Consider the following 10780-nt stretch of genomic DNA (forward strand, 5'->3'; position numbering starts at 1 on the left):
AAACCCATTTGGGTTGGCCTAGTGGTATTGACTTGGGATCTGGGAGTATGCTCCTCCTTGAGGTCTCAGGTTTGATTCCTCCGATGCCAATTTAGGTGGGCGAATTTAGCTTCTTCAAAATAAAAAGAAATTGGTAGCCAAAAGCAACTAAAATTACATCTGAAGTAACAATGAAAGTACTCAAAAATGAAAAGAAAGTTTCAAAGAGATCCCTAAAACAAGAATCATCTACAAGTAGAGCAGTCTCCTGGCGGTACAGGTTTAAGGTCATGCAAAGGCAGTTAAACCAGGGCTAAGAGGAATAATATAGTTGAGCACATTACACTGACTTAGCTACTAACAAAAAAATCGATAAATAATCTACTGCCCTAAGAAACACAATCTACAAGGGTCCAAGAAGCATACAAATTGAAAGAGTGAAAACACTACATCAACAATGCAACAACGAAACGTTTAACACAATTGAGATGCAAATCATAACTGATCAATGTCCTCACAGACAGCCAGCTCCTCATGACCATATGGGTAGCTGTTAAAAATAATTTGGTGATTAGTAAAATTAGCATGACAAAGCAGTATATTAATTTTCTTTTTCTTATTTTTAAAAATATTTAACTGAAGGATTAGAGCTTACAACAAACCGAAGTTAGAGTACAACTTCCTACGGTCATCTCTGGTAAGCTCAGTTCCAATGTTGCACAACGTGGAAACCATGGATGCCAGTTATGCGGATATCCAGATAAACAAAAAGATTATACAAAGACTGCTTAGTACTTTACCTATTGATGGTAATATTACCAGCCCTTCTATCACTGTCTGTGACACTTTGCATGGGGAAACTTTCCAATATGTCATCACAATCCTCCTCTACATCAGTGTAAGTTTTCTTTAGGTCGTTGCCAATACTTTTTCCTCTTTCTTATTTTTTTTTTCTTTAGGTCCTGCCCTTAGTGCTCGTCCTGAACAAGTAGAGAAAGTTCTTAAAACGCGGTATCATAATGCGAAGAGCAAGTTGCCTAAATACAAAGGGCTTGACCTGCTCATTGTTACATTGCTCGATAATAATGGCTCTCTTTATGGTAAATGATTCTTTGACGTTTACTTTTACTACCCTACCATATTCAACTGAATTTTTTTCTTCACTTAGCTAGTATACTGAATTTGCCTTTAGGAATTGGAGTTTCAGTCTTGCAGTAAATCAGTAGCGTCTAAATAGTTAATTCCTGACATAAAAACTGCAACTTTTACCTTTTCTCTCTGCCACTTGTTTTCTAATTTGCGTTAGTATTGAATGTTTCAATCTCATTTTTTTCTCACAGCACACTAATTTATATGGACTTTGGCGTATCCTTCTTATTCTATAATTAAGTTGTCATATCCTTAATTATATAATATTGTTTTTTGTTCTTACTACATCAACGAAATTTGCAGGGCACAAGCCGTCCAGCTCACTACCATGTGATGTGGGATGAAAATAATTTTAGTGCAGATGGTCTACAAAGTCTAACTAATAACCTCTGCTACACGTAAGTAACTTACTTGTAATCCGATTTGGAATTTCCCTTGTTTCTTTCAGTTCTACTGCTTTTGTTTGTTTATCAAATGCCTCCAAACTAAACTTCCAATTTTTTAAACACATAAGTTGTATACAATTTTGTTTGTTTATCACACTTCACATCAAACTTCTCAATTCTGCTTTTTTAAAACATAGCAACAGTTGTTTACAATTTTAAAATATATCAACAGTTGTTTGATCAAGAGTTGTTTGATTCTCACACCTTCACTTCAAACTTCACATTTCTTACTTTTTAAAACATCAACAGTTGTATACTGTTTCGTTTGTTTATCATGCCTTCTAACTTCACAAATTTTCATTCTGAAATCATTTTAATGTGGTGTCATCTTTGATTATTTACTGCAGATATGCCAGATGCAGCCGTTCTGTTTCTATTGGTAAGTTTTCCATTTTCTTTATATATAAGAAACTAATAAGATTCATAGTTATTTATGTTGTGTTGTGTTATAATTGCAGTGCCCCCAGCCTATTATGCACATTTGGCTGCATTCAGGGCAAGGTTCTACATGGAACCTTAGACTTCAAACAGTGGCTCAATGACAAGTGGTGCTGTTTCTTGTGGCGGAGCGGGAGTGGCGGCTGGGTACCGTCATCTCAGCCAATTTTCTCGTTGCTTCATAAACCACATGCGGTTTGTAGTAAATAAGTTCAACCCTCTTCAAGGCTGCCTTAGAAGAAGCTTTGAAATCTCCAATGCTTTCAAGATATTCCTGGACGTAGTACCCGTGCACCTGGAGCTAATGCTGCTGTTAGACCCCTGCCTGCACTAAAGGACAATGTCAAGAAGGTCATGTTCTACTGTTAAGAACATTTGTCAAGTTTCCTCTTAATAATCCATCTTGTGGTATTGTTAAGCAGTTTGTCAAATAGCGGCTACTTTTCACAGCGCTCTAGTGTTGCGTAGAAAGTTTGAACAAACCACTTTTTCCCCAATCCGTGATTGACAACAAAGAATTAATGTTATATCTTTCATTACCAATCAATTTTAGTTGTTGAAATCTTAGAAATCAAATATCTAGATATTTTCTCCTAATGAAGGGTACACCGTACACGATTGTTGATGAACGATTTAATTTTAATTTTAAAGTAATCTGTGTTTGAAGAAATTTGTCACTACTAAAGTAGGAGGACCTTAGTAACACAGCACAGAATGAGCTAAAAAAATGACAAGCAGCAATTAGGCGTATTGGTAAGTATAAGTGATATACTGTATTCAAAGATATGTAAGAGGAAGATTAATATTTTTTTTTTCATACTATAATATTGCAAATACCGTGTTTTGACCTTCAGAACAAAAGAAAGTGATACTGAAATCAATGGAAGAGTGGGATGATTTAGATATTGGGTTAGCGAAGCTTGTTGATCAGGCAACAAAATGTAACATTTTGCAATTCCAAAAAGTTAGTATTAGACATAATGTGATAATATATCATTGAATCAGCTAGACAACATAGGAAGTAATACATGACAAAACTATGTGATGGTAGTGATTTGATAGTTTATGACAGTTATTAGAGAAACCAAGTGGTTGAGGAACAAATTTTGATAGATGCAGACCATATTGATGCAAATGAGGTAACTTTGTCTCTTACACTCATTTTTACCACAAATCTGAATTACAAGTAATTCACAACCTTCGTTACAAGTCTTTCAACAACAAAACTTCATACAAAGCACATTCATACTAGAGGAAATTACAACAAAAGAAGAAAAGAAATTACTTGATTAGTTTCTATAATTACTTGATTGTGCAGGACTTGTCCATGTGTTCGAGGAACAAATTTAGAGAAACCAAGTAGTTGAGTTCAAGTGGTAAAAAAGGAATTCAACGGCAAACAAGGTTGAGTCCATCGGGAGAACTGATTTCGAACCTCTAGAACAAACCTTTGTTAGACCTTACTTACCTTTCAGTCAAACCGCAACTTATCGGACTCTGTAAATATGTTTGTTGCATTGGTTTGCATAATATTTTACACTAACAACAAAACTTCATACTAGAGGCAAATACAACAATAAAAGAAGATGAGAATATGTGAAAAGTTAAAACCTTAGGACAAACAAAAGAAGAAATAGATGTTTTTTTTTTCTTTCTCTTTTCCTTTGAACTCACAAGACCCTTTTAAGCCATCCAAGTACTTGCTGATAGAAAGTGCTTCCGAATGCAACTCCAACATCAAGTTGATTGCCATACCCAATCAAGATTCAAGACTGAATACGTGATCAATGATGTTCTGTGGTTACAACAATGGTTGGAATAATTCATAGGGAGGTTGCTCAAACGGATTATGATTTTGGAATATTTATGAGTCTATTTTACTATTAGTTTCTAAAATTACTTGATCGTGAAGGACTTGTTCGTTATGGTTTTCTGGATTTAATTATAGACCTATTCTTTTTCAAGGAACTAATTTTGAGCAATGTCTATGGTTTGCCGCTTTCAGCCATCAATGAAAAATATATTTTCTCCTTCATGAATAAGCTATCAAGATTATTTATTTCAGAATATTTTTTTTCGTTATTGGAAACTTCGGTTTATATATGTTATTAACAGAAAGGTTGTAAATTGATAACTAAAGGCATATAAGTTGTTGATGCAAATTATTTCCTTTTTGTTTTGCTCCATCGTGGACATATTGGTGCAGGGTAGTATTCCATTATACATATAATGAAGAAATTGATTAAATATTGCATAATCTAATATAACTGCAATGTTGGAGTAAAAATAATTAGCAAGAAAAGAAGACTATAAATAACAATTCAATTCATATAGGACACATAATTCTACTTTTTGGTGTTGATATTACAAGAATAGAAGGAAACTAAAACAAACAAGCTTTATTGCTTTTTACATACAAAGGAAACTCTTACAAACTGCAATTACAAGAACAGAAGGACACTAAAACAAATAAGAAGCATAAATAGAGAGGACAAATATGATTATTGCTTTGGACTCACAAGACCCTTTTAAGGCATAACATAAAAACAACTCACTAATGTCTCTTAAAAATCTTATTAAGAAATATTATATATGAAACGCCAAGGTAATCTCTACACCATTCAAATACCTGCGGAAAGTAAGTGTTTCCCAATGCAACTCCAGCAACAAGTCCACCACCATATCCAATCAGAACTACTGTCCAATATAATTCAAAGAACGATGATCCTGAGTCGTCGTCGTCATCGTAAGAAGTAGAAGGCCCTGCATGATCTATACACTTCTTTAACAACTGATCCTCACACAGACCTTGGTTACCCTCAAATGAATCACCTTTGAATGTAGAAAACTGATTATTTTGTGGTATAGGACCTGTGAGATTGTTAAAGGACACATTTAAGAACTCCAAAAAGGTGATTTCAGCCAACTGTTGGGGAATTTTCCCTGAAAGACTGTTGAGAGAAAGATCTAGTGCTTCAAGGTTTGAAAGATTCCCTAAGGAAGATGGAATGCTGCCAATGAGCATATTATTTGACATGTTGAGCAAAACAAGACCCTTCAACTCGCCTATCACTTGAGGTATCTCACCACTAATTTTGTTGCTTGAAATATCAATGGCTATCAAGCTGTAAAAATTTTGAAGCTTCTCATAAACCATGGCCAAACCTTTGTTTGACATTGTGAACGAATAAAACTTATCTTGTGTTGTAGAATATTGTCTTGTATCGGTCGTCCACAAGTAAGACTCGTACTGTAATTGACTTGTATTGGTAGTTTTCATTGTTTTCCATCTTTTGATCATTTCTGATGGAAAACTTCCAGAGAACTCATTGTGTGAAAGGTCAATGATGTGAAGCTTGGAAAATGTGCATGTCATGTTGCCAGAGCTCCTAATGTCTCCATGGAATGCATTGTTACTTAAAGACAATACCTTCAACTCAGGTAAATCTCCCAGCCAGAATGGAAATGAATCATTGATATTATTGTAGCTAACATCAAGGAATTCTAAACATCTGCTGTTTACCAATTCCCTTGGCAACTCACCCTGCAGATTGTTGTTGTTGAAATCAATCATCTGAAGGGAATTTCCTATCATGTATGTTTGAGGAATGAGGCCAGACAATTTGTTCCCTTTTAGAGTCAGAGTTTCTAAAGATTGGCTAAAGTTGCACAGACATGAAGGAATGTTGCCGCTTAATTTGTTAAACGATAAATCAAGATTCGTGAGTGATTTGAGATTGCATATGGATGGGGATATTTCTCCTGTCAATGAATTCTGGGAAACATATAAGGCTTGTAGACTTTCTTTCTTCCACAACCAATTGGGTATCAATGTTATATTGTTGTTTGACAACCCAAGAAATTCCAGATCAGCCATATCTCTTATAAATGTTGGAATCTCAACTAAATTGCATGAATCCATTCCTAAATATTGAATTCGAGAATTGTTCATATGGGAAGACCTTTTCCCACTATACAATGACAATTTGTTGAATGATAAAATAAGAACAACTAGCTTTTTGAGCTTCAGAAACGTGTCAAGCTCTAGCTTTCCATGCAAAGAATTATAGGGTAGGTCCAAGACAACTAAATTTGTTAGGTTCATTATCCAAGATGGAATTTCACCCTTTATATTGCTATTTTCTGCACTTAAAAATTCTAGCTGAGTGAGATTTGCAAAAGATAATGGGATGTCACTGCCAATTTTGACTGAGGATATCTCCAAGGAAATTAATGATGAAAGCTTACCTACCCATGAGAAGGTTTCGATAGTAAATTCATTGATACCTATATCCACGTTACTTAGCTTGGTAAGATTGGCCAAGGAAGCAGAAGGGTCGCCCCTGAATTTGTTATTATAAAGGTCTATCCTCGTGAGCTGTGTGAGGTTGCCAAGCGAAGAAGGAATATATCCAAAGAAATGGCAATATGGAATTGATAGGGAGATTAAAGAGCTAAGTTTTCCAATGGATACTGGCAGTGTACCATAGAATCCTGTCTGGTCAAGTAGTAACCGGTTAAGTGAACTAGATTGAAAATGAGGCAAACTACCATTGAGATTTGGATTCAATCTCAAATCTAGAATTTCCAAGTTTGGAAGATGAAATACTCCAACAGGAAATTCACCATACAATTCAGAATTGTAAAGAGATAGTTTTTTCAATGAAGTTAGATTTGTGAGTGTGTCTGGTAAAGTAGATGAAATAGTCACATAACTAAGAAAAAGGATCTCGAGTTTTGTTGAATTTTGAATTATGCTTTTGAGACTAGAAAATTTGAGTTGCAACAAATTGGATGTACTACCTTTAGGACGTACTCTAGCTCTGTGGCCTAGATCAAAAGATAACAACTTGGACAATTGTGAAAATTGTGGTGGAATTTCTCCAGAAAATAAGCTAAAAGAAAGGTTCAGAAATTTTAGTTGTGAAAGCTCGCCTATCTTGGATGGGATTTGAGAGTAGTTGAAGTCGTTGTCAGAGAGATCAAGAACTCGAAGGTGCACAAGGCGAAATAGACTGCTATTTGCATCCATTTTACCATAGAGTTGGCTGCTACTAAGATCGACATGAATCACATGATCTGTGTGCTCATGACATTTAATACCATCCCATGTGCAGCAATCTGTGCTGGAATTCCATGATGCTGTTTTTGGATAACCAAGAAGATTATCAGAGGCTAAGTTATCGATGACAAAGCCTTCCTTAAATTGCAACAAGGCATGGCTTTCATCATCATGACACTTTGGCTGAATTTGAGAAAAACATGTATTAAATGTGAAAGAGAAAAGTGAATAAAGGAAAAGAAATTTTACTAACAAAACAAGAGACCTGACAAACACCATTGTAACTTAATATTTTGAATTGAATGTTTTGGATGAAATGCTAGACACATACCAAGTGGTTCTTATACTAAAGGAATGAACAGTATGTGACAAATAAAAATGTTTTCTAGTGATCATTGACCGTGCATTTTGGTTTATGTCCTATACTGTTTAAATTTTAGAAAGGCATTTTTATTTTATGTCAATTCATTGCTTTTGCTTTCTATTTTCTTGCTATTTGCATTTGCTGTGATTTTCTTTCTATTTTCTTGCTTTTGCTTTATGTCCATTCTTTGTTATGTGCTTTTGCTTTTGCTTTCTATTGTTTGACTCAGCTATTTGCTCTGATTTTCTTGCTACTTGCATTTTTAAAGAACAATTTATTATTTTGAGTTAATCAATTGTATTATCCTTTCATATCTCAACATTTTATTATTTGCTTTTATGCATAAAGCTTCAGTCTGGAACTATCGATGTTAAGAGCTTGCACAAAATTATTGAAAATCACTTAATAAAGTTAAGCATGCATAATCAAAATAATACAAGCTACTTTATTGTAAAATTAGCTAGTTTATATGTACTTTTTTAATTAAAAAAATGCATTTTTAGACTGAAAATATTATTCTTAAAAAAAAGGACTACAAATATTAATTATCATAAAATATTATTCTTAAAAAAAAGGACTACAAATATTAATTATCATAAATATAATTTTATTGTAAAATCCCCGTGAGCTTAGCTCAGTTGGTAGGGATAGTGCATATTATATGCAGGGGCTGGGTTTCGAACCCCACACACTTCTCCACATTTAAAATGTGTGAGCTATAACCACTAGACTACTTGACAAAAAAAAAATAATTTTATTGTAAAAACTTCAGTTTTATCTTTCATGGTGTGGAATACTCCATTGAAATTATATAAAGAAATCTGTCCTGTCCTAAGGTATTCTTTTGGAAAAATGAAAGATATTTTAGTTGTGAGACGTGAAAAGTAACAACTATCCAGTGTACGTACCACCACACTATCCAGATTTCTTTTGTTACTTCAATGCTTCCTTTATATTTATGAGAAATGATATTTATCGACCCATTTTGTTATAACTTTTATGACAATTTTTTCTTGAGTATATTACACTCCCCTCTCCTCAAAGATGTTTGAATTACACTTTCTTCCCCTTTTATGTTAAAATATAGAGTAAATTACACTCCCCTCCCCTCCCCTCAAAGATGCTTGAATTACACTCCCTCCCCTTTTATGTTAAAATATACACTCCAATCCCTTGAAAAGTAAAATCTACACTCCCCTCCCCTTTTATCTTTGGTTGTTTCATATTTTATAATAGGGTTTAAAACTATATGTTAATGAAATTGTGAATTAAAAATAGTGGAAAATATGTATTCAATTTTTTATTATATTAAAATAGACCCGCAGTACTATTTTTTTCGAAGTGTGTTAGATAATTATTTTTTTGCTAGATTATTATAAGTAAAAAAAATATTGAGGGAGTAAAGTGTAGATTTTAACATAAGAGGGGAGGGCAATGTAATTCAAGCTTCTCTTAGGGGAGGGAGTGAAAAGTTTTCTAATATGTTTTGAATAAGAGGGGAGGGGAGTGTAATTCAAGCATAATTGAGGGGAGGAGAGTGTAATTTATTGTTTTTTCTTTCATACACAAATTATGTTTTTACTTTGTCTCTCTATTGGTTTGATTTTCATGTCAATCCCTACTTTTTTTTGTAAATAAATAGTTGTCTTATAAGTTGTCATCAAATGGTTGTTCAATTAATACACATCTATATTTATATAGAATAAACACAATCTGAATTATGATTGATGACACTCTGTCATATCACATTTTTGAGTCTTTTTAATTAAGTTTATAGTCTATTTTTATTAGTTTTATTTAGAGTCATTTTAAATAAATGGTCGTTTTTAATTTATTGAGTCAAGTAGTGTATTATTATTATATTTAATATTTAGTGGTCATGATCTAAGAAAGAAAACTTAACTGTGTTTCTATGAATTTTTTGGTAGTGGCCGGGGTTTGAACCCCGGACTTTGCATATTTTTATGCATTGTCCAACCAACTGAGCTAAGCTCACGAGGACTGTGTTTCTATGAATTTTATTGATGTGCCACTTGCCTTTAAATCATGAGTTGGTGTGAATAAGAAAAAAAGGACCACAAAGAGGGGACAATGAATTTTTTTTTTTGGTACAAAAGAGGGGACAATGAATTATTACGGGAGAATTGGACTTTGGCATAGAAAATTGTTTGTTGACCCGTAAGAAAGAATGAAGAGCAGCACAACACATAAAAGGGAAACGTTTTTGGCAGAAGAGAAAGAACTTTTAGGTGATTCACGTTTTGGAACAAAGGAAGGGTTTGCACATCACGAGAAAAAAGACATGGAGGCATAAAGTTTTACTTCATAGGGAGGAGATAAGGAGATAGAGGAAGTATCGTCCAAACGGTGCATGAGTCTTCTTCGGTTAATTTTCTTTGCCATGTCATTTATTCATTTCATCATGTCTAACATAGATCATTTTGTTCGAGCTTGTGATCATGTAATAGGGTTTTATATTGGGTTGTTTCATATTTTATAATAGGGTTTAAAACTAAATGTTAATGACACTGCGAATAAAAAATAGCGGAAAATATGTATTCAATTTTTTATTATATTAAAATAGACCGCAATACTATTTTTTCTCGAAGTGTGTTAGATTATTATTTTTTTGCCAGATTATTATAAGTAAAAAAAATATTGAGGGAGTAAAGTGTAGATTTTAACATAAGAGGGGAGGGGAATGTAATTCAAGCTTCTCTTAGGGGAGGGGAGTGAAAAGTTTTCTAATATGTTTTTAATAAGAGGGGAGGAGAGTGTAATTCAAGCATCATTGAGGGGAGGAGAGCGTAATTTACTGTTTTTTCTTTCATACACAAATTATTTTTTACTTTGTCTCTCTATTGGTTTGATTTTCATGTCAATGCCTACTTTTTTTTGTAAATAAATAGTTGTCTTATAAGTTGTCATCAAATGGTTGTTCAATTAATCCACATCTATATTTATATAGAAAAAACACAATCTAAATTATGATTGATGACACTCTGTCATATCCACATTTTTAGATTCTTTTTAGTTAAGTTTTTAGTCTATTTTTATTAGTTTTATTTAGAGTCATTTTAAATAAATGGTTGTTTATAATTTATTGAGTCAAGTAGTGTATTATTATTATATTTAGTGGTCATGATCTAAGAAAGAAAACTTGACTGTGTTTCTATGAATTTTATTGATGTGGCACTTGCCTTTAAATCATGAGTTGGTGTGAATAATAAAAAAGGACCACAAAGAGGGGACAATGAATGTTTTTTTTTTTTTGGTACAAAAGAGGGGACAATGAATTATTACGGGAGAATTGGACTTTGGCATAGAAAACTGTTTGTTGAC

General features: G+C 33.4%; 1 protein-coding gene and 1 long non-coding RNA gene across 2 annotated transcripts; one reads left to right on the forward strand and one right to left on the reverse strand.

Annotated features, from left to right (window-relative positions):
- The first annotated feature begins 1430 nt into the window (after nt 1-1430).
- LOC146904002 (uncharacterized) lies at nt 1431-2546 on the forward strand. Its single transcript, XR_015018194.1, has 3 exons — nt 1431-1526; nt 1922-1953; nt 2033-2546. It is a non-coding gene; the product is annotated as an uncharacterized LOC146904002 (long non-coding RNA).
- Nucleotides 2547-4302: 1756 nt separating this feature from the next.
- LOC146904003 (receptor-like protein 6) lies at nt 4303-7414 on the reverse strand. Its single transcript, XM_085724739.1, has one exon. It carries the CDS (start codon nt 7351-7353, stop codon nt 4567-4569), a length of 2787 nt encoding a protein of 928 aa, XP_085580865.1. The 5' UTR covers nt 7354-7414; the 3' UTR covers nt 4303-4566.
- Nucleotides 7415-10780: the final 3366 nt, after the last annotated feature.

This window comes from Medicago sativa, chromosome 7 (assembly GCF_051527215.1).
Source record: "Medicago sativa cultivar Bolivia chromosome 7, Bolivia_mono, whole genome shotgun sequence".
Lineage (NCBI taxonomy): Eukaryota > Viridiplantae > Streptophyta > Magnoliopsida > Fabales > Fabaceae > Medicago > Medicago sativa.

Coding starts and splice junctions, on each gene's coding strand:
- LOC146904003 (XM_085724739.1), bottom strand. CDS start 7,353: ATGGTGTTTGTCAGGTCTCTTGTTTTGTTAGTAAAATTTCTTTTCCTT.